The sequence below is a fragment of the Gymnogyps californianus genome, chromosome 11 (assembly GCF_018139145.2).
Source record: "Gymnogyps californianus isolate 813 chromosome 11, ASM1813914v2, whole genome shotgun sequence".
In the NCBI taxonomy this organism is placed as follows: domain Eukaryota; kingdom Metazoa; phylum Chordata; class Aves; order Accipitriformes; family Cathartidae; genus Gymnogyps; species Gymnogyps californianus.
The window spans coordinates 11,108,799-11,132,787 of record NC_059481.1 but is presented as its reverse complement, the minus strand read 5'-3'; the positions used below and the strand labels follow the sequence as shown (position 1 = coordinate 11,132,787).

General features: G+C 34.9%; 2 protein-coding genes across 4 annotated transcripts in view; one reads left to right on the top strand and one right to left on the bottom strand.

Moving 5' to 3' along the window:
- GLDN (gliomedin) overlaps positions 1-23,989 on the bottom strand; it is a 126,474-nt gene that overhangs the window by 53,989 nt on the left and 48,496 nt on the right. The window contains exon 2 of one of the 3 annotated variants that reach the window (XM_050903389.1): positions 6,474-6,513. The exons of the other annotated variants lie outside the window; for them this stretch is intronic. The gene's annotated coding sequence lies outside the window, so the exon portion shown is untranslated. The remainder of the gene's footprint in view (positions 1-6,473; positions 6,514-23,989) is intronic. 3 annotated transcript variants of the gene reach the window in all.
- On the top strand, positions 980-16,485 carry LOC127020633 (aromatase). Its single transcript, XM_050903386.1, has 9 exons — positions 980-1,139; positions 2,855-3,005; positions 5,583-5,737; positions 7,580-7,756; positions 8,481-8,595; positions 10,481-10,595; positions 11,249-11,411; positions 12,851-13,092; positions 16,062-16,485. The coding sequence occupies exons 1-9, from the start codon at positions 995-997 to the stop codon at positions 16,311-16,313; spliced, it is 1,515 nt and encodes a 504-aa protein (XP_050759343.1). The 5' UTR covers positions 980-994; the 3' UTR covers positions 16,314-16,485.

Below are 23,989 nucleotides of genomic sequence, written 5' to 3'. Positions count from 1 at the left end.
GAAACAAAGCAAATCTATTCTTAATTATTGTCAGAGCAGAATTAAGGTGGTGTTTTATTAATAAATTACTGTGCAGATGCAAGCAATATCTTTCTGTGGTTATGTGAGTTCTCATTCATAGAATAACATCTTCCTTCTCAGGTACAATCACCTCTCATATTTTATGATTTCAGTCAAAAACATGCAAAACAACTTTGAAGGAATCCTTCTACTCCCCCTATGCATAACAGACCTGTCCATTTGCTTGGTTTTTCTTCCCTGTGCCAAGTGTTGGTTACTGCCCGAGGAAAAATACGGTACCAGACAATACATGATCCTGTTTGTTATGGCATAGACTATATTTTTCAAAGTGTTTAGCAGAAGAACCATAAAGAAATACAATACATTATATTACACTCAAAGGTTGACAATAAAAAAACCCTATAATACATTGTTTCAAACAAAAACCTGGGGTATTCTCTATCTGCATCATGAAAAACTACCATAGTTATTCTGGAAATTCAAGGACTCTGGCACTACAGGCATGCAGGAAGCAAAAAGGCTAAGTAACAGAGACAAAAGCTTGCAAGTGAACTCATTCAATGCTTCCACATGTGCTGAAAGTTTAATTTCTTGTGTTTTGGTTAGAAATTTGCAAGGAGTAAACCTCAGTATTGGCCAGCCAAGTCAATATCAGAGATAAGAGGTCTGTCAGCCAAAAGTATCCAAAACTATGCTTCAACATCAAAGTCAGAAAAGCTTTGTTATTTCCAAGCAAAAAGAGTGTCTGCTGCATGTCTGTTTCGACTTGTGATGTAGCTTGTCCTGGCAAGCAGTCCAGGCAGTCACTCTCATTATAAAATAAAGCTACCTCAAGAGCTAATTTGCTGATTTACAAGACCTACAAAGGGGTCGAGAGGTACCGACTAAAGCTGAAGACATCTTTGAGCTTTGAAAAATTCTGCCTCTTTCCCCTTTCTCTATCTCTAAAGCAAAGCAGAATCTCTTGGAAAAGATGGCACTGGAAACTCTGAATCCAATGCACTACAACATCACCAGCCTTATACTGGATACGATGCCAGTGGCCACAGTGCCCATACTCATTCTCATGTGCTTTCTGTTTCTAATATGGAATCACGAAGGAACTTCATCAATACCAGGTAAATTAACTTTAGCTATATATAGTATCACCTAAAAGCTGAGTATTTTTTCTGTTTGGTTCTCAAATTTAAGTGAGAAATTAATGCTGAATAATGATTGTATGCCAACATAATTTACTAAGAGTCAGTTTAACTAATACAGCTTTTAAAAATAACCGATAAAAGAAATCGGGCTCACTCTAACCTCAGAACTTCCATAACAAACCTGGCTTGGCTATATAAATATATGACATTTAGTTCTCTGCTTTATTATGTATATGCTAGAAAGATATAGTACCACTTTACAAACGCTAGATGTTCATATTTTCATGTGCATTATAAACTACTTTTTACGTGTTTTAAGTTTAAAGCTTTCTAAATTGTCTTTACTAGAAACAATTTATTATCTAGGAAATTATTCAGATTTTAGATTATCAATTTTTCTCTCCATGTTTGGCACTGAAGATCCTCCAGAACAGAACATCATCAAATGGTTTCCCTTTCAGAGGGCCCCTTCTGTAAGGTTTTGGGGGCTTATGGTAAACAGTACTGATTCAGCCTATTTTTCATTAGATGCAATGCAATGACCTACTGCGTGAATGAGAACAGTGTACACATCTCACAAAGTTGTTTGACAGGAATAATCCTAAACCAATGCAGTGGCACCTGAATGAAATTCCGAAAAAAGATCCTTGCCAAACATCCTTCAATATGCTAAAACTCTTCAAAAGTTAGAGACCAGGGGAAAGTATTCACAGAAGGTAATGCATTCTATCTGAATGCTTGATTGGATCATCAAGAAGATAGAACTAAACTAACATGCTTTAAGTTTACAGGTATTTAAATAATCTGGTGTCTTGCAATTCCTATTAGTAAATGGTGGAGCCATAAGCAACTTTTAAATTTTTAAACAGTATACAAAAGTTTTGTAAGTACTTAATATGTTTTGGTTTATGGAGTTAGTTTTATGTTTTACGAACAAAAGGGGCAAATTTAACTTTCCCTGAAGAAGGAAACTTCCTTTTAAAAGTAACTAAAGGCAAATTCTCTCCTGCTGTCTCCACTTTCTCCTTTTTGTTGTAAGAGGGAAATTTGCTGCTGAACTACCGTGGAAGGATTTAGTTGAGAGCTTTGTTGACTAAATGCTTATTAATCCACTCTTAGCTCCTACTTAAGCATGTTTTCATAAGTTCGCAGCAGTAAAGTACTTTTTCCTTTAAATATCTTGTTTTCTCACTCTAGCATTAATGACTTTAAAAGAAATGTAATTAATTACATTTAATTACATAAAAAGGATATTGACTTTTGTAGGTGTTATTACGATACTTCAACACAAAGTCAGCCAAGATCACTCAAAGGATTGGTTAAAATCACAAATTAATAAGCCACATGCATTTTTTCTAGGTCATTTTTTCTTTCTAATATCTAGCCATTATCTCTCCAAATGTAAGCAATCTCAAAGCAGCAGTTTGAAGTTGTACAGAGAAGTAATGAATGTCATTAGCTGTATGTACATTAAGAGGACTATAGGCTTCCATAGATACTAAGTGAGGCTTCAACAACATAGATGCAAGTTTCTCTAAGACAGAACTTCAGAACAGGATTTTATATGTCAACTGCCCAATGCAGACCTTGACTGTCATGTTAAAAAGCTCCTTTCAAAAGGGTGATGCTCAGAGGTATATTTTTGTCAGTGGGCACTGCTGAGACCAAACTTTTCTTACCCTGTCTCTTAGGGCCAGGATACTGCATGGGAATCGGTCCCCTCATTTCACATGGGAGATTTCTCTGGATGGGAGTAGGTAATGCCTGCAACTACTACAATAAGACATATGGAGAATTTGTGAGAGTTTGGATCAGCGGTGAAGAAACATTTATAATTAGCAAGTAAATCCTTATTTTCTATCCTTAATAATATGAAGAACTTTTTCATATTTTTACAACCTCTTTGCTACTTTTTTTCTAAAGTAGAATTGAAGTTATTATTTTCAAAAATTTTCCTAACATAAACCTTTTACTTCTTGCTGTTCACAGACCTTTTTCTATCTTTTGTTTCTTTAAAGACTCTGCAATCAAAGTCTATGTGAATTCTCCCATTTTCTTTGTGGAAAAGAAGATGAAGCACTGTGGCTCAATCCTAAAAAATGTTTACTATCTCTTTTACTATTCCATTTAATATTAGGATTACATACTATACAGGAACCAAGACCGACTGCAATGCAGGATTAAGCCAAAGTTTAGTTTCCTAAATTTCTTCTTAAAATGGGAGTAATGCTTAAAGATTACGGGTCCAATTCAGCAAGTTAATTACGCAAATGCAGCGTTGTAGGACTACGAGTAATTCCACTCCAATTAATGGGATTACTCATAGACTTCAATTATACACAGTATTAAACATAATGCTAAACTGCAGTCTATCATTTTATTAGCTCCAGTAGATGGTTGCTCTCTTCTTACATTGGATCTTCTGGATGCTTATGAGTTCTGCCATGAAAAAAAAAGTAGTAAAATGTTTACTATGTGTAATTGATAAAGAATCACAACCTTTTTGTTAGCAATATCAATCAATCCATGCTCAGCTTTCATTACATAAAGCTTTTGAAAGACAATGTAGTATAGAGGACTATCACAGGATTTGCCATGTGAAGCAAGTCAGCTTCATCTCTATCTGTTTTTACCTCTGTAAAAGGAGGTAGTCATGACAGGAAAACTATTTACATTCCTGTCCTACATAGGTGTTGCAAATATCAACTAAGGTACTATAATGTTTTGATAATGTAAAATGTTGTGAACTCTCATTGCTGTTTTCCATTTTCTGTACTACCAATTCATCAGAAAAAAATCCGGAGTGCTGATAAACAATGCCACAGCTACATCAGACTTTACAGTCAATAGATCACTCTTCTTCAGACATTTTTTGCTTAAAAGCATGGACTGTACATAAAGAACTAGTATTTAACTTTTTTTTTAAACAGTAATGTAGAATAAAGTTTTCAGTGGATTGTAAATTCACTGCAAAACTAAACATAACTTGAATTCTGTAGAAGTATACTATTTCCACCAACATCATCTGAATTTTTACCATCAAATCTAATCATGCTGAGATGTTAATGCACAGAGAGAAGGACTTGCAGTCTTGGTTACAACACATGTTGTCTTTTAGAGGACTTCATTAAGTAGTTTCATAAGGAAAATCTGCTTTTACAGGGTCATATGTCAAAAGCCTTCCTTAAAATATTATTATGTGTCTCCTGTGTAGATGTGTGGAATGGAAGGAAGCAAAATGAGCCTCCTGCACCTTTCCATTCCTGGGAACAGCTGTCATAATTCAACGCCATCTTTTCATGTTCATGAAAATACAGATTATGTTCCTTGACGTGCAAAAAAACATTAAGGAAATTAGAAAAGAGAGCAGATGGGGGGAAGTGTAGGAAAGAGAGAATATACTGAGTTCCTTGGAAGGCTGGACCTGCAGACACACTGTTTTTACTCCGATCCTTATTCCATGTCTGTCTATTTGTACCATATAGCATCTCACTATTAACTTTACTTCTGGTCATGCAAAACTATGGTGAAAATCCAGCACTGCCAAAGTCAATAGCAAAAGTCCCATTTACTTTGCCTGACTGAAAAAACAAACTAAACCCATCTAAGTAGTCTGGGATTTGGTCCACAGAGTATGCTACATGCTAAAGAAAGTAGTGTATTGTTTCATTTCAATCTCTGTTCTGATTTTCTTTCTTTTTGTTGGATTTTGTTTGATCAGGTTTACATCATGTCAACATTTCTAAAATGCTAGCTCCCTCTAAAGGAAATTATATCTTAAAGCAATAATGCTGGTCACAACCTGTTTGCCAGCATGTGTAAATAAACCTTGTCAACTGTAAAAAGAATTGTACATATCACGGATTTCCCTAACATGTCTTTTTAGGAATATTTATCCCACACATACCATCATATTATGATGCTGCCTGTTTAAATGATGCATGTATATTTATGCTTTCTGTATGTGTCTGGGAATGACCAAATAGCTACGAAAGTATAGCTGTAATTTAATACACATCATGATGAAATTAGCAACTGTCAGATATCTTATACCTCATATTCTGAAATATCTAACGTTGGTCATTGCCTGAGTGTATCACATATCTACATGTTCCTATGTATATACACTATTCAGATTAAAATCTTTTGGTAACCATTTGCATTTTAACTGAAAAATAGTTTTAAATCTGAACAGAATACATTATTGCTCTAATATACATTCTGAAGGCATTTATCATCAAGATTTTTAGTTGTGTAAAAGGAACAACACTTAATGTCAAGCATTGTGCTTCCTGCTAAATTGAGAATGCAAGTCAGCACTTCAGAGCAACTATAAAATGTCAGAATAAAAATTCTGTGTGCAATCTATGAAACAGTATTTTTGTTTTGGGCTTTTTTCTCCCCTTGTTTCCTTCCCAGATCCTCAAGTGTGTTCCATGTGATGAAACATTGGCATTATGTTTCTCGATTTGGGAGCAAGCTTGGATTACAGTGCATTGGCATGTATGAAAATGGGATCATATTTAATAACAACCCAGCACACTGGAAAGAAATTCGACCCTTTTTCACCAAAGGTAAATGAGTGTGCATTAATACACTGCACCACTGTAGCACACAGTCTATCTTTTCTGAAATGCTGTTTGTCCTTTACATAGTTAAATTACAGAAATCAGTTCTCTTTATATAGCCCATAGAATTATTTTATTGCACATGTTCTTTCACACTTATCCTGCTTGGTATGCTATTTGAAATTGTACTGAAGTAGTTTTGCAGATTCTTAATCTCATCTAATTAAAACAAAATTAAATGATGCCCACAAGCCATGTTTTTAAATGTTTTTATGTTGCAAGTCCAGCATTTACATTAGCTCAACTGGCACTTCCATAAATGTAGTTGGCTGCTCCTATCTCAGCCTCCACTGAGTTCAAAGACTTTTCTGTCTTGCTCTAATTGAAAAGAAAAAAAAAAGAAAAAAGAAAAAGTACTACTTTAGTTTCAAAATTAATTTAGAAGATCCACATAGCAGAACTATTTATTAATCCCTTTAATATACTAGGAATCAATGTACTAACAGAGAAAAATATTGAAGTAATTAATATCACTAGGTTGAAATAAAATAGGAAATTACATATAAAATAGTAACACTGGAGTTTGAGTCTGCAATTTTTTGATTCACCTTCTTCCCAAAAAACTGAAAATTTTCAGTATTTGCATATCGTTAGAATTAGCTACTTCCAATGATCTTACAGCCTTCCTAATAAAACTGCTACACTTGTTCTGCAAGCTCCACAGTTCAGAAAAGATTCTCACCAGCTGAGACTGCAGTAGTTTATGACAGTGATTCCAAAACCTGAAAATGAAAGTAAAGCAAAGTAAAACCTAAAAGAAGTTAATTATCTGTTGGTTTAAATTTTCTATGTTATTTTGTTGATATATCTGTGCTCCTATATGACACTTGGGCCTTTCCTACATGATTTTGCTATTGAAAAATATCAGCAACTTTGTACTGGTTGAAGATGGCAGGAAAAAAAATTTTATTTTTCTACCTATTCCCAGAACTACCAGTTCTCTCTATTTACAAAACAGACCTCCTCTCTTCTCAATTACAAACATACAATCCCTCTCAACATATATTTGATAAAATAATGTCCTTGAGGCAATTACAGCAATTCTTGTATGGAAAAGTAATTTAAATAAAATACTTGGGGCAAGATTTCCAAAGTCATTCAAAAATTATCTGAATCCATTCCAGCTGGAGCCCATCAGAATCCCACTGACTTACATAGCAACGGAACTGACCACTGCTTTTGAATTCTTAAAACGCAATAAAACCGTCATGACACTATCTCCACTGTTCATAGGTGGACAGACTACTGCCAGGCTAGGCTTCAGTATGTCCACAGTGACATTACAGGTTGTCAAGTAGCTTACTGTAAAGCTACCATGCTGTTTAAGAGTACCCAGGAGCTATGTTTTCAGAAATTCCTGTCATCCTCCCCACGAACCCCCAAGCTATCTTCCCTGCTCAGTGTCATTGCCAGCAACTGAAACAGAACATCCACAGTGCCTGTAATGCAGATGAGGATATGGATAGCCTCCCACACAGAAAGGTAGCATAAATGATGCCAAACATCTTTCCTTAACATGGCATGAACCTAGCATAAAACGTGTGTCTGAGATACAAAGTGGCTGGACACAAAGGAAGTTTGGGCTTTGAGTTCATTGCCATTTTGACTCAAAATGCTTACAATTTTCTTTCAAAAGATGATAAATCAGTGAGCTTCAGAACAATTTTATACCAGTCACTCACATGATAATGTTTTACATTTTATTGACACCATTATCGCAAATTGGTAAGTTCTAAATAAGGTATGAAAGTTAACCAATCTTTTGATCCTTTTGCACATATATTTCAGCTCTGTCTGGTCCTGGTCTTGTGCGTATGATAGCAATTTGTGTTGAATCAACAATTGATCACCTGGACAAACTAGGGGAAGTAACCACTGACGTAGGAAACATCAATGTGTTGAATCTTATGAGACGGATCATGCTTGACACATCTAACAAGCTTTTTCTGGGGATCCCTTTGGATGGTATTAACAGCTTCATTTTTATACCTTATGATGGATCGAAACTGCATGTCCAAGGAAAACTCATTGACATCACTCAGCAGTTTTGTTTCAGAAACAGAGCAAGAACAAACTCTTATATCACCATATAATTAATTGAAATTGATTTATGAGTTATTTTAGTTATAAAAGAGAATTTTATATGACAAAAAATATACATTATCTTGTCACACTCACCTTAACAAATAGTACCATTTAAAGAGATTTTTAGGTACTGAGTTGGTACAATCCCAATATTATATGCATGTAAGAATCGGAAATCTTTCTGCCAAACCTAATGATTGCCTTGAAGTTCACCTGACAATTTATGTCTTCTGCAACTTCTTCATCCTCAAAACCATATGACAGAAATAACATTATCGTGATGTCTAAATTATCCCATTTCAATCTGCTGCAAGAGTTCTGCTGTTGCTCTCCTGTGGGAGACTATTTGGCTCTGGTTAACACACCATTATCTCCTTTTAGCTAGCTACCAAGAGTTTTTATAAAGATCTATGCCTTTTTTACAGTGCGCTACAAATATTTCCTAATGCTATCTACCACCATCAAAACCAACTGTTTATCAAATTCCCCTGAACTTAGTCATAGTAGGGAACAGGGCCTTATTACTAATTTTTCTGAAGCATTTGTGTTATTTGGCTATTGAGATTTATATTTTATACTGCTTTTTGTTAATGTTTATTTTCAGAACATGCTATTGTACTTAAGATTCAAAACTACTTTGATGCTTGGCAAGCACTTTTATTAAAGCCCGACATCTTTTTTAAGATTTCTTGGCTGTGCAAGAAATATGAAGAGGCAGTGTAAGTATCAACAGTTTTACAAATCATTTGCGTAAGATTTTTCTTTCTGTGAAGGAGATCTTCCTTGATGTTTTCCTCTGCCTTTTAGAAAATAAATTGTGAAACTTGCAAAGGTGGCTGGCTGAAGTCCCCTATCTGCAGACCCAAGATAGCAACAGAACAAGATCTGCCACTGGTGCTACAAGTGGCTGATCGCAGGGGATGATTTAAAGCCCTTGTCTAGTCAGTCCTAGTTTACTCACCAAAATATTAGTTAATGTCAGCTCATATGTGAAACTAGATTTAAATCACTGGTTCAGTTCAAACAGACAAGGAAAAGCCATTATATGGGATGAAGTTACATTTGCTATCTAGTCGAGGACAGTCAAATAGTAGGCTACAGTTCATCAAAACAAGAAAACCCATCTGCATTCATGGTGCTGTCCCAGAGTTAACCCCTAAGCATAATCCTATTTATTGGTTCCCTCAACGTGTATTTTAGAGTCAACAACTTATTTTTGAGTTAAAACTTGGCGCTGAGCATGATAATCCATTTCAAGGGGTTTTTTTCCTAAATAAGGAACAAATATGTTTTCCCATCTTCCTCTTTGCAAAAATACAAAATGCCTCTTCTGTTTTTATGATGTCATTTGCTGTCTTCTGCCAAAAGAGGACTGGCTATAAAAAGAACTGGCAATCAGCTTGTTCATTTTGGATTTGGATTCCATCTAGTGAGAGAAACTACTACTTATAAAGCACGTGTAATAAATTATTTTGATAGTACTATATAACATAAAAGCTTTAAGGGAAAGATAGAGGTTCATCTAAAGTAATTGACAACTCTTATGAACTAGACACAAGATTTACCTTCTCTAACATTTCCTTGCCAGTTTTATTATGGCACTGATTAGTGCTTTATCCTGTGATTCTAATAATAGCTAACTGTGGTGGTCCAGTTATTACTAGAAAGCCCCTGCAGGCAAATATTGGTGTTCAAAAGCAATCCCATTAAAATGGGACTTATTCATAAATCTCTACTGCAAAAAAACGATAAAGATTGCTGGACTTAAAGCAGTACAAAGAACCACCACAGGATATGATGACTTCTGATATTCTTCTGATAAAGCTGGCAAAAAGGACCATTTGCTATTTCTAATACATAAAAGATGTTATAAATAATGAGAACTTTGCCAGGTTTTAAATGCATTTACCCCTACAAACCCAGACAGATTTTCTATCCCAATAATAACAAACACAAATGGAAAGCCTGAGGATTTCATTCAAAAACTTTTCAAAGTACTTTTTAAAAAGAATTACCTTCAAATCTATAGCTAATTGAAAATCCCAAATAAAGTTATAAAAACTGTTGGACGTTGCTTTTTTCCGCCACTGAAATACAAACTGTTGACACAGTATTACTGACTATTTAAATATGAAAAATTTAGATCAACTCTACCTTCAAGATAGTACAATTTTTCTAACATTTATCTGCATTTTTCTAGCAATTATCCCTCATGTTCTCTAAGTCCATTTTATTCACTGTTAAAAAGAGTATAAAACAGAAAGAAATAAACAAATTCTTTGGAAATGTTAATACATCTTTTAAAACTCTATTCATTAATAGGATATACAGACATACTTTCATCCTTTTCAGTCTATCCTATAAAAAGAGAATAAGATTTCAGTCCAAACTAACAAGCAATTATTTAATAAGAAATAATAAGAAAATACACCTTCCCTTAGTATTACTGCTTTTGCACAGAACCATATAACTACTCTTAGGAATACTTAATTTCTGCCATTCTTAGATGTTTTTACTGGTATAACCTCTGTTTCTAATCCTATCCTAGTGTATACTAAAAGTCTGCAGATATTTATCAATATGTTGGGTTTCATCTATTTTCAGCAAGGATCTGAAAGGAGCAATGGAAATCTTAATAGAACAGAAACGACAAAAGCTTTCCACTGTTGAAAAGTTGGATGAACACATGGATTTTGCATCCCAGTTGATTTTTGCACAGGTATTGGCAATATACTCAAAATATGGCTAACTGATTTTTCTGACGTTCTCCTGTCACTAACAACACAGGCTTTGCAACTTAAACTTTATGTATCTATCTGAAAGTCATGTCATCTTAAAGGGATACAAATTAGTTGGTTCTGTGGAGTCCCTAACAGTGATTCAAACATTGAATAGTTGCATTTTCAGGAACAGGTGCTTGTCTGATTTTTTTCATGGCTTAAACAACATCCTTAACACTCTTGCATCTATCCCTGAATGTCCTCCAGTCTTTCCCTAACCCCTGTATTTTATCTTGATGTATTGCCTTTTATTTGCAAAGGCTTCAAATGCTATGTAAATTCTATCTTGTGTAATCTCTGATTGCTCACAAACTCTGTAAGGAAAGGCAATAAATCAATAAGAATCTGAGCTAAGAACAAATTCTTGCTTTTCTGTAAGATAATACACACCCATCAAAACATGAGTTTTCTGTTTTTCTCCAAAAGACAAAAAATAAAGGCTATTTAGCACGTGAGATAGAAAGACTGTCAAGATTTTTACTTTTCTTTAAAGCAGATATTCTAGGTCATTCCCATTCTACTGCTGTAGGACCTTTGTTTGCATCAGAGGTCACCAATCAACGTTTTCCCCAAAATTTCCAATTTTTTTCAGAACAGAGGGGATCTGACTGCCGAGAATGTGAACCAGTGTGTGCTGGAGATGATGATTGCTGCTCCTGATACTCTGTCTGTGACTCTCTTCTTTATGCTAATACTGATTGCAGAGCACCCCACAGTGGAAGAGAAGATGATGAGGGAAATTGAAACTGTTATGGGTAAGCAGGAGCTGCAGAGTCAGTGATGTGGGAATATAATTTTGCTTCAGCAGTGATCTAATTTCAATTATTCAAAGGCTCAAATTTCTAAGTGTTTTCTTCTAACAGAAGCGTTTTCTGTAAAATGTATGAATTACCATTATATGTCAAAGATTTTATTCAAGATCAAATGAAAGAAGATGAGCAATTTGTACAATAAATTCAAACAGGAATCATCAGAATTGACAATCTATTAGAACGAATGCACTATATTCACTCCTCAGCAACAGCAGTGCAAATCAGCACTCACTTCATAAGTTCAATTGAAATTATTTTCCATTTACCTTGAAATAGCAAAAGGGGACACATTTCAAATACTTCTAATCACCAATATTTCTCTGTATATATATAGAGCCTGTCTAAGTTTCACTATGACTGCAGAAAAAGATTAGAAAAAAATTAAAATTATATTCTGCTGTCATCCATTTTAATATCAAACTGGTCTCCTCTAATCAAGTACTAATTACTAACTACTCAAAACACAATCAAGATATTCCAAATTTGTATTTTTCCCTTTCTCTAGACTTCAAAGCCTGACACTGAGCTAATACAGAAACTAATTTCATCGACTCTTATTCAAGATTTACTTCTGGTCAGTTAAACACTGGGAAGTGTATAACAAGTCCTTTACTCTCTAACGTACTTTTAATAAACCTTATTTTATTGTCCTCATGAGAGTTGAGCGCTCACTTAATCTTCTCTATTTCTTTCCGATAGCCTTGATTTCTAAGGCAGTAGAATGTTGTTGCCTCTTCCTTAGGCAACTGACTGGGGTAGCAAATCTGCCTTTTATCTTGAGAACCTACCACTGCAGTGGTCAGCCTGTAGTTCTTGAACTGCTTGTGGCTTGAAAGTTAAAGTAAGGCTCCCACTGGCAGTACATTGTGGTGCTGCCGCTGCTGCTGCTGGAATCAAGCTGGGACGAAGTTACTTATGGTAACTGAAACAGTCAAGCCACAGTAGGACCTAGCTGTACAACCAGCCAAACCCAATCACATGGTGAAAATTTAAGGTCCCTACAAAGTTATCTCCCATCTGCAGACTATTCCCAGATTCCATTTGCTGTCAAGCTCTCAGAAGATTTCTTTGTTGTGTCTTGTTGCTCGCAGTCATACAAGAGTCAGGGAAGGACTTTCAGAGTTTTGTCATTGACAAGAAAGCAGAACAAAGACTCATAATGTATTAAGAAGAAAGTGAGAAGATCATCAATTAATAAACTAGGTTTTATGCTGATGAACAATATACCAGATTTCCCAAATATGTAAGGCTACATAAAACTCCTTTGAAGCTGTTGGATCCTTCCTAGCATTTCAGGAACTGAGAATCTTCCAAAAATGTTTTGTACAATGAAGCTATTAAATTCATAACCAACTTCTTCACCATCTGTTCTATTCCACAAGGTGACAGAGACATAGAGAGTGATGACATGCCAAACTTAAAAATTGTGGAGAATTTTATTTATGAGAGCATGAGATACCAGCCAGTTGTGGACTTGATCATGCGAAAAGCTTTACAAGATGATGTAATTGATGGCTATCCTGTGAAAAAGGGGACAAACATTATTCTCAATATTGGACGTATGCATAAGCTTGAATTCTTCCCAAAGCCGAATGAGTTTTCTCTTGAAAATTTTGAGAAAAATGTAAGTTTTTCATCTTATTTCTTACAGAAAATGGGGTATTATTTATTGACAATGTCTTTTCCTCTTATTTTGATCAAGAGCTTTGCGACCATAAGACTGTTTTCCCTTTGTCTAAGTGCCTAGTTAGCTATACATCCTGCTTATTCCTATTATTAAAGCTGGGCAGGTATTTTCCTATCAAAGTGCTTTTTAATTAAAAAATAATTATGATATAAAAAATAGTTTTCCCAGACATCTTAATTTTTATTAAAAATTTCTGATTAAATTTGTCAGACACACACATAGTTCCCTTTATATCCCCTGACACTGGACAAAATAAAGAGGCTTTAGGGAGCTAGAGCCACGCAAGCAGTACAACACAGAGCTGAGGTTGTGTGAGGATTCTCTGGAGAGGTGAAACAGTATAGTAACTCCTGAGAGACTGAGAATCTAGCACTCATTTTATTACTTTTTTTTTTGTTTAATTCCTAAATAAAAATAAACATATTTTATAGACCAAAATGGAAATCCTAAATTTTAACCAATGCAATACAGCAGCTGTTGAGTAATTCAGTCCCAGTTCAGCACAGCATTTCAATTTAAGTTATATTCTAACTCCCCAAAGAACTAGAATTTTCTTTAGTCTACGTTACTGAGTCCTGTACCAAAAGCAATATGTGACCTTTTTTCCCTACTTGTAATCCCCTACTATCATAAATCATCCTTCAGATTATTTACTTTCATTTAGACCTCTGCTCTTCTGATTACTGATTAAACAAATGGTTTCGCAAAACTGTATTTGTTCAGCAATAATCATCTGGAGAGATTAAAACTGTACTGAAAGAAAACAGACTGATTCTATGGCACATTTGACTCCTTGTTTTTGACTGTTAACCAGTGCAGATGGAAGCCGAAGATACTGCTACCCATGTGACAGAGAGCACAAAATATGAAATACTAAGGTTTGGTTAGCATTCCTGTGAGGGAATTAGAAAGATCTCTAGAATAAATAGCCATGCAAGAGTGGCGGGCATAATCAACTTAGTTCTATGAAGGGAATCTCAACTGCAGAACGTTAGCCTTACTATCATAGATGCACACATTTTCCTGGTATGCAAGTTTTCTCTCACATTTTCTAGTGGCTTGTCAAATATTAAGGTTGAATGAGGTTGAAGCTAAAGGATTAATGTTTTCTACAGCTGTCATAGTTCTCATTTTGTCTAACTAAAAAAGTTAGGAAATAATTTTATTACCTTGCAAAACTTTTTCTTTTGAGATGTTTGCAGCTGCATACCTAAGCGTCCACAGACAGTAATTTCAGTTTTAAAGAAATAAATAGATGACCTACTTTGATACACCAAAAATGGGCTTACTAGTAAAAACAACCTGAAGAAATAATTAAGAAAATAAAGAAACAAAAAGATATGAATGTTCAAGCCAGAAAGATGCCTCTAAGTTTTACATTTTTCCTATCAAAAAATCTAGGAGTACCATGTATGCCACACACACAAAAGAGCACTGAACAACCTGGTTAACATTTCTAAACTGCTGTTTGATTACCCATAGCAAACTCTGCACACAGTATTAAAAACAACAGACCAAGAAAAAAAGTCATTGTAGTAAATTCAAGAAGAGAGTGATTAAGTTTATTGAAATAACTATTCACTGTGAATAGGTTCCATTTTGCCACCTATTATTTTCATTCTAAGTATTTCTATCAAAATAGATTTCTTGCTTATTTTATAAGTACACTTTGCTACTAAAAATATTTCCCCTTGACCAAATATTTAACCACATATTTTCTATCTGACTTGATGCATTATTTTTGCCACATAATTATTCTAGTAGGCACAATTTTCACACAGTTCTCTAAGTGAACAGCAATCCACAGCATAATTTATGATAAGATGACATTGTTAGAATGTAAACATTTTTCCATTTTCCCAGGCTGTGCATTTGCCATTGTGCTGCACTGCCAGCTGCTGTACTTGCTCTGTATTATAAACACTCGTGTTTACCTATAATTTTTCAAAAAGCCCAGCTCAGTTTATTTGAAAAAATTTAAAAAGAAAACATTTTTCTCAGTCTGAAAATGAGAAAAAAGGGCACTTTTTTCTAGATAATTTAATATAAAGCAACCTTTTCTACTCTGTTCTTTGGTTAAATGGGAAGTCAGAACACAGCTAATATCTTTTTTAAAGGAAAGCTACACAGATGAAGAAAAATAATTTATTAATAGCCAGACTTGCTTTTTCTTACTCATAAAAAGTACCTTTGTACCTCATTAGCAGTACTATTCATGCTGTTGGGACTGTTTTGGATAACTGATCTATTCATTGTCAATAAAAGTAGCAGAAACTGGTTGTGCATTCTTCAACAGTTCTGGGAATTCTGCATTTCACACTTTAGTTGATAGGACAGGAGACAATCGTTTTACAAGTGTTATCTTTCTATTAGGTATCAAATAAAATTTTCAACATTACATTTTATGACAAATTAGTTCTCAGGAACACTAGCTTTTTAATGACAATTGTAGCAGGTGTATGGCTTTATGATTATCTTTAGACAAGGCATCAGCCTGTATCTCAGACATTTATGAGCTTTGTAATGAACATTTTCTGAAAAAGTTTTTAATGAACTTTAATGCATATTGAAGAGTAAAAGCTTCACTCCATTTCACAGCTTGTAGTAAAATCCTTGTAGTTCCCAGGACAAACAGACTGAAATACATGGGCAGAATTCAACTGCTTAACTTTACATTCCCTGCTATCTTAGCATTTAAAATGGCATACCTTCTGTAGTTGTCTCTGTATTTTGGCCTGACTTGGGTGGGAGGGTTGTTCAGTGTAAAGCAAAGAAGGAATTGCTCCTAAGAGATTCTTTCCACAAGTTTTTCAGAATATATTTACTACCAATTTCCATCATAATTTTGGCTACTTTTATGAAGAAAAATTTGTCTTAAAGTGTATTCCTCATGTTATTCTGTGCAGGTTCCTTCACGCTATTTCCAACCATTTGGATTTGGCCCTCGGGGCTGTGTAGGAAAGTTTATTGCCATGGTAATGATGAAAGCAATTCTGGTGACTCTTCTGAGACGGTGCAGAGTACAGACAATGAAAGGAAGAGGCCTTAACAACATCCAGAAAAACAATGACTTATCCATGCACCCAATAGAAAGGCAGCCTCTGCTGGAGATGGTTTTCACACCAAGAAGAAACACAAACAAGAATCAAGGTGACTAAAATGGATTAGCATCAGCATTAAAGTTACAGGGCTTTCTCAGCCACAGCCACTAAGAAATACCCATCATTCCTAGGTAAAGATATGGAGTAAAACATTTTGTTGCCCCTAAATGACTACGGCTTCAGATGACAACTTGTTCTGCCTGCACAGCAGAATCAGGTTCTGGCCACAACTTCAATGTAACAAAGACAGACTAAAATTACAAAATAGTCCTGTTGCTAGGTGATGCCACACTATATGTAGGATTCCTGGCTACTTTTTAAAACCATCAAGTTCAAAGTTATGCCTTGCTTTTCAAACAGTGCAAGTTCAGAGGTTTGGGGGTCAACAAAAGAATGTGCCCAATGTGTGTTTAATTCCAGTACTATGCATGTCCCCCTTCCCCCCACCACCCCAAAGTTAGGCCTAGCAGTATTTAACTACTGCAAAAGCTCTAATTATCTGTTTTTGAAAACATCTGCATGAATATTAAAGTTGGGTTTCAGACTATGAAACAATTTAAAATATTTAGGACACATTATAAAAAATGTTTGTACAAGAAGTCATTCAAACATTTTTCTTTACCATGTTTTGCTGTCATATTAAACAGATACCAAAGACTTACAGCGTCAGATAGATTTTACTGATGGTAGTAGTTTTCAGAGTACTAGGTAATATGACAGTTGAGATACTGTTCTATGGTTTTAAAATCCAGTATCCTGCTACAGAGGATCTGTAAGCATCTTAGTAAAGACCAGCTGAGAATAAGGTCATGAATATGAAACATTACCACTAGTATTACGGGGCGGGGGGGAGGGGGGCGGGAATGAGACACTCAGCTCCACCTCATCTCATTAACTGTAGAAATTTCCCACCTCACCTCAGTTTGGTGAAGAAGTTCAAATTCTCTCTAAGCTGCGTATGCAGTACCAAATCCTGTTTCAATCTGGTTTTAATTGCTCAATTCTACTTCAGAGAGTAAGATTCAGAGTCATTGCCCATGTTCCCACACCACAGCAGGGGAGAAAGTCCCTGTGTAATTATCCACATAGCTCTTATTGCCTCTCCTGAAAGAGCACAGGGCTGCATCCTGCTCTCAAGCATCTTGCTCCACACGCCCACTGACTTAAAGAGAGTCAGTAGCATGAGAGAAATACTGGCTCAAGAGGTAGACACTCTCTCTCTCTTTTAAGGTAAAATGGGCTTCACTCAAGGTAAGATGCAAGTTTCATTGGGTAAATGCTCAGATTTTTGTAGTGGCAAAGGAGAAAAGTTCTGAAGTAACAAGCAGATTTCTAGAAAACATTTTTTAAAGGGTTTTTGCATACACAGATTTTTATTTTAATTATAAATTAGGCTTAGTTTTATACTTAGTCCTTAACAGGAAAGCTACATAACTACCCAACATTTCTTGTTGAAAATGGACCTATCTTGAAATCTGCAGAATCCTGACATTCGTTGATGTCTCTACTAGCCTAATGATGAGTTGTGAGTTTGGTCAAGAAGAAAAAGATCTTCTTGGCTTAATGACAACATTCCCTGACAGAGACTTTGCATTTTCAGTAAGCTTGAGTTTTGATACTGTGTAACCCAAAGAAAGGGGTTTTCCGGATAAAGTGCCTTGATAAAGCCAAACAACCAATGTACAGTAGGCTTTACATTAACTTTTTCCTTCCAAGTCACTTAAACTATAAAAAGAAAAAAAAAAAAAAAAAAAAAAGAAAAATTGTTCCCCTCAGACCACTGCTTTCAGATGCAGGTCCAGCAGAGGAAGATCTATCCAGTAGCATATAAAAACTGCATAAAGCCAACAAATAAATATGTGTTCCAGCCACAGGTAATGAATTAGGTCAGGCTGGGACTGGTGACAAAGAAGAGGAGCTGCACGTTTAGGTCATTTCTCAAAACAGCATTTAAATTTTCTAGAGTAATTAAAAAAAAAAATCAAACTTGAAAGCAGAATAATTTATTGTAGCTAGGTTACTTTTAAAGCTTTCTCCATAGCTTTTGCATGGTACCCAAAAATTACAACAGTGAAGTGCAGTCCCATCCCACCTGTAAATACAGACAAAATTGCACATTTGAAGACATATAGAAATAGGATTTAACAGTTAGACTCGATGATCTTAAAGGTCTTTTCCAACCTAAGTGATTCTATGACTTCTATTTTTTAAGTCATGAAGTGACATAGTGGTATGAACCTTTGGAATATCTAATGTAACCTCTATTTCTACATTCTCTGTAGCCTTTAAACTAGGAAATTGTTAGAGCTGTTGGGAGAAGAAAAAAAAACCACCACACAAAAAACCCGCCAAAAGCTGATTAAATCCCATTCTTACTCATTCTGTATCGTAAAACACCAAAAAGGGTACTTCAGTGGACACAGATTTCTCATTTGTATGAGAACTTTAAAAAGAAATCCACTGAAGGGTCTTTTCTTGGGAATAAACTACTATTTTATACACAGTATGCATCTTCACTTATTTCACACACAAAAACATTTTTATAGTGATAATTTATTCTCTGATTTTCCATCTCATAATTATAGGTCTCTCCCTAAGTAAAATTTTTCACAAGGTTGGAATTAATAAATTACTTTTACCATTCAAATTTTGAAATAATGATATGAAATCATGTAGATATGTGGAAAATGTATGCCGCTCTGATTTCTTTAATGTATTATATATTGTTGAATTTATAATAGGCTAGAATTTCAGAAATATGATTACCATAATTATTCTATGGAAGAAATAAAGCCATTTCATCTTTTACTTTTTGTAAGCAAGCCTGAAGAATTATTTCCCATTGTATTTTAAGTATATTCTTTCTGATATGCTTTGCACATAGTGTTTCTGGTCCTCATATTTCTACAGTACTTAGTTTTGTCCACATTTGGACAATAGACCTGTTAATTAATCTGAGCTGTTAGCTAATCTGAGCCCTGTTCTCCGTATCTTTATTATGGCTGTTATGCAGTGGTCTATTTGCATGAATATTTGCACAATAAGGTCCATTTCCCCTCCTCATGTGCTTACATATGTTTGAGAACTGCAGTTGGTGAAGCAGTGTTTCAAAGCTTGCCATGTGGCTATAAACAGTTTAAATCTTTTCAACGTATATATGTCATTGTACAAAACAGAGCTCTGATTTTAAATGGTGTTTTATTACTGGGTACTGTAAAAGTTTAAGTGACTTTTGAAACCACATCAAGTCTACTATTATCAGGTGACTATTCCATTAATGTTCAATACATCAATGTAGACCAAACTTGAAGACTATGTTTTATACATCACTGTGATTATGGGCTGCTCACAGCACATAAACATGGATGTTGTTAGAAAATAATCAAATAAAAGTTGTATGCACAAAAACAAGTTTTAAATCATGTTTCATCGTGTTTTCCCAATCTAAGAATCACAAAAAAGTATTTAAATGTGTGAGTGTGTATGCATGCATGAACTGATTATTGAAGTATTAGATACAAGGATGAAATCTGTGATTTCTAAACTCAAATTTCCCACTGATTTCGGAGGATATTGCAAAGATATTTTTAATAATAGTAAGAAAGCAGAAATAGATTAAGTAATTTCAGTTCATACAAGACTGTTTGCCTAGGAATGCACTTTATCGAAGCTTTAAAAGACGAGAGAAGAGGTAGGTTTTGGTGATTCTTAAGATAATAGGGAATTGTGGATGTAACAAAAAAAGCTTGGCTTGATGATACAAACAAAGGGCTCAGCTATCTGTGAGAAAAGTATCTGAAGTAATAAAAAAATGAAACAAAGCAAAGAAATAAACTGACTACATAGTTCAAAGTAAATTTCATCTTTTTCTACTCATAGGATGGCATGACAAATTCAGTTTGTATCTGTATAACCAATTTATTTCGCTTTCAAATGCAAGCTTTCAGAGTGATAATTCTTGTATTTGGCTAAGTGACAGAAAACTGGAAGGTAGTAAATGGCACACTAAAAAAAAAAAAAAAAATCACAAGAACTCTTTAACATAGCTGCAAATGGATAGATTTTTCAGACAGTAACCTGATCATGAGACACTCCCAGTGAAAACACTTATTCTAGAGTTTTACAAGCTCCATTAGTAATTTTTAAACATTAATAAACAATTGTCATTTTATCAGATTGTTCACTTTCTGCATTCTCCAATACAATCCAGTGTTATAGCCTCAGTTAATATCCCATTAAATTCAATTCATAACTTTGAAAGAAAATCCCAATTGAAAGTTTACAGCAGAAAGGAATGTATTACTGTTGGATAGAGGAAAACATTTAATACGTTGGGCCAAATCTGCTCTGATTTATGGTGAAATAAATCCTCCTCTAATCTAAGATTGGAATTTGCTGCTGACATACTCATTTTAAAGTGGCAGTTGCCTACGACTTCAGAGTTTAAGACTGTTAGGGCTCAAAACAACATTACCTATCTAGTATTATTGTAAGCCTTAAACTTTATGATATCTATTTACAGCAGTGCTGGGTTTGCATACTGTTATAAGTCCAATGTTTTCAAACACAGACCTTTAATTTTACAATATAGACAAGCACTCGATTCCACAGATCTACACTACTGTAGCAATAATTGCATTCAAATGCATCAATGCATTAAAAAATAATCCAGAACTGTCTTTAGAATTATATATTGTGAACTACAGTCACTCAAAAAAACCTTACTGCTTTCATAAAGTGAGATGATGTTATGCTGTTCATATTTTTGCTATCATCTCTTTAGTTGCAGATAACTTTATTTAAAATATAACAAATATAACTGAAAAGATCTATGAGTTAACATTGCACTCTGAGCAGAGTCCAGCAGATGGCACACACAGAAAATTTATTCATGCAATAAGAACAGCTTACTTATTACCGAAGTCCCTGTTGATATACAAAAGCTAAAAGCCAATAGACTCCTCTGGTCTTACTCAGTTATTAAACACTGCTTTAGGAAGAGGTGGAGTCATTCTCGAGTCATTGAAAGTGTAGAGGTGGAGAGAAAACTAACCACCAAGAGTGTGGACAGAAGTTATTGGCACTATTCCAATTAGTACTGGCATTAGAACATTATTTTCAAATATCACCTTTTACTAAAAGTGTTCTCCCAATCTACTTGAGTGGAATCTGTATGTATCATTTGGCATCGAGACTGATAGAACCCTGCTTAGTAAGTTGCAAAATTATTTCTGAGAAATTGTAAGGCTCTGCTGGTATTTTAAGTATAATTCAGCTTAACTTAATTAATTTGATGCATTGATACTAATTCACTTTCTCTTAATATGATATTTTTATATGATATTTTACCCTGTTGCTTGGCTAATTTAATTTAGTGTGTTTATGGCATTCCTCCATAGTCCACAGAGGAACAAGAAACTCTAATGAAACATTAGAGTCTTTGAAGGACTTTGAAGTTGATTTTTGTGTATTGATCATTCAATGAGTAATGCAGGTCCCAATACTTCATGCAGCCTCACCACACTTCTACAGTATTTACAAACTTACCAGTCCAAGAATTGAGCAGGTCTTCATAACTCTTTATTCTTTAAATAATTGCTGGTCAAAATCAAGACCAGTCAACTCAGCTGCAAAAAAGGATACATTTGGCAAAATGTGCACAACTCCATTAAACTGCCTGATTAGAGCTGAAAATTGAAATTGAACATCCTCCCATTAGATTTCAATCATTTATTTCCTCTTCAGTTTTAGAAGAGCCGATTAGCATCTCACTCAATGCTTTATAAACTTATCCTTACCTTGTAATGATATGTAGATGGAGTTGAATTTCATTTCCATTTAGCAGCCATTGAAAGATTCTTGGCAAGTCATTACAGATCAAAATAGCTATAATCAGAAACAGCACCTTCGAACACCTATATGCATATTTGTATTTATATTCACTTTTTTCATTCCAGCAAATGTTAGAAGACATTTTTCAGTGTTAAACAATAGTTTAAGAGAGACATGAGAAGAGTATAAATCAGTATTATAATATTGAGTATGGTGCTAACTGCATTAAGAAAATTGCCACTTCCTTCCATTTCAGAAAGCACATAATTAGATTTTGCAAAAGGATTAGATCCAGCTACTGAACGAATACTAAAGCAGCTGCAAATGGATCTTTTTCTGTTTGATGTGAAGTGAAATGTTTTCAAATGAAATCTCACCAGCTCAGATGTATAAATACAAATGAAACTATATTCATTGGTCTTGTCTTCCTTCTTACGTGAAGAATAATGCAAAGAAGGTAGATTCATACTACAGAAATGTTATCGATCCATTGTATTACTTCACCTAATGATCTCAAAGCATGTTATGAGTATCAATTAGAGTCTTTGAAACAGAGCTGACTTGCTAAAGTCATGTCCCAGAGAAAGGTTACAGTAAAAAACAATTTACTGTGTAGCTCAGGAACTAATTGCCTGAGGGCCCCTTCACTCAGATGACAAACTTTGGTCAAAACCTCAAGACACTGGGACCATAATCCAGTGAAAATACCTTTGCTTAGATGCCAGGATATTTGGCCACAGTCTGCATTTATGAGGATGTACGCATGGTGTGAGTAAATAAGGTTATGTATACAGTAACTATTTCTATAACATTATGTAAATCATATAATCTAACAATTTAACTAAAGGTTAGTAGAGCAGGAAATATATAATAAATGACAATACTTTGGTTAGAACGTACAGTAAAAAACTCAGGGACAGCAGAAAGTTGCAGACTAAAGAAAAATAAGAAGGTAAGCCAACTGTTATTGCAAATGTGTACATGTGGCTCCAGGGAACCTACAGATGAAGATGACAACACCATCAGGAATAACACCTCTTTGTCAAAACTGGGGACACTAATGTCTTCTTGGGACACTCGACCTAGGGAAGAATAGCCATCAACCTTGGGACTCCACACATAATCAAGATCCAAGGAGAACACTTCAAGAGAGATATATACAGCTTGCTAAAATGTACCAGCTGTGGTTTATTATTACTTGCTTACTGTTATTGACTAGGTTACCAGTAAATTATTGACTCTATACCATTTGTTTTCCTTCATTGCTGGCAAGTATCCTGCTTAAAATAACAAGTGCAAGAACCTCAAGGTTTTTTTTGGTTGGCTGGTTTTTAACAGCTACTTAAAATTATATCAAGGAATGACAACTCTCCATTTTCAGTTCCAGCTACACACTAGAGCTCTTTGCCATAATAGGAGAATGTCACCTAGCAAATGCAAAAGCCTGTTGAAATTCTCTTAAATTGAGTCATTTATCATCAATCATTTCTGAAAAGTGCCATGGGAACAGTATCACGACCCAACAAAGGATAAATTGTTTTGGAGAACTACATCTTACAGGGTTAAAAGGTTTTCATACAGCATGCTAAGTACAAAACATTGGCTTGAGATAGTGAGGCTTGTGATTCACAGGACAAGGAAGTTTATGCAGACTACACAAAGAAGATATACCCCCTACTGGGTATTCTCTCCTGGGCTCTTTGGAAACTGTGCTCATCCTCAAAAGCCCTGTGGAAGAGCTCAAGTTTAAGAAGGCCAAGGCTCTGCAATTTAGCTACCACCACTAACAATAGAATCTGAGTTCAGGTAATTGTAATAAAATAAGATAAATAAACAAACATACCAACCCACAACCCACCATATTTTTTGAAAGAGAGGGCAATGATGCAGTGTTGATGTGC

Excerpts from the sequence above, each read along its gene's own strand:
- LOC127020633 (XM_050903386.1), top strand. The coding sequence starts at position 995 with ATGGCACTGGAAACTCTGAATCCAATGCACTACAACATCACCAGCCTT. Across the intron at positions 1,140-2,854 it reads AGGAACTTCATCAATACCAG|GGCCAGGATACTGCATGGGA; the intron begins GTAAATTAACTT and ends CCTGTCTCTTAG. Across the intron at positions 3,006-5,582 it reads GAAACATTTATAATTAGCAA|ATCCTCAAGTGTGTTCCATG; the intron begins GTAAATCCTTAT and ends TTTCCTTCCCAG.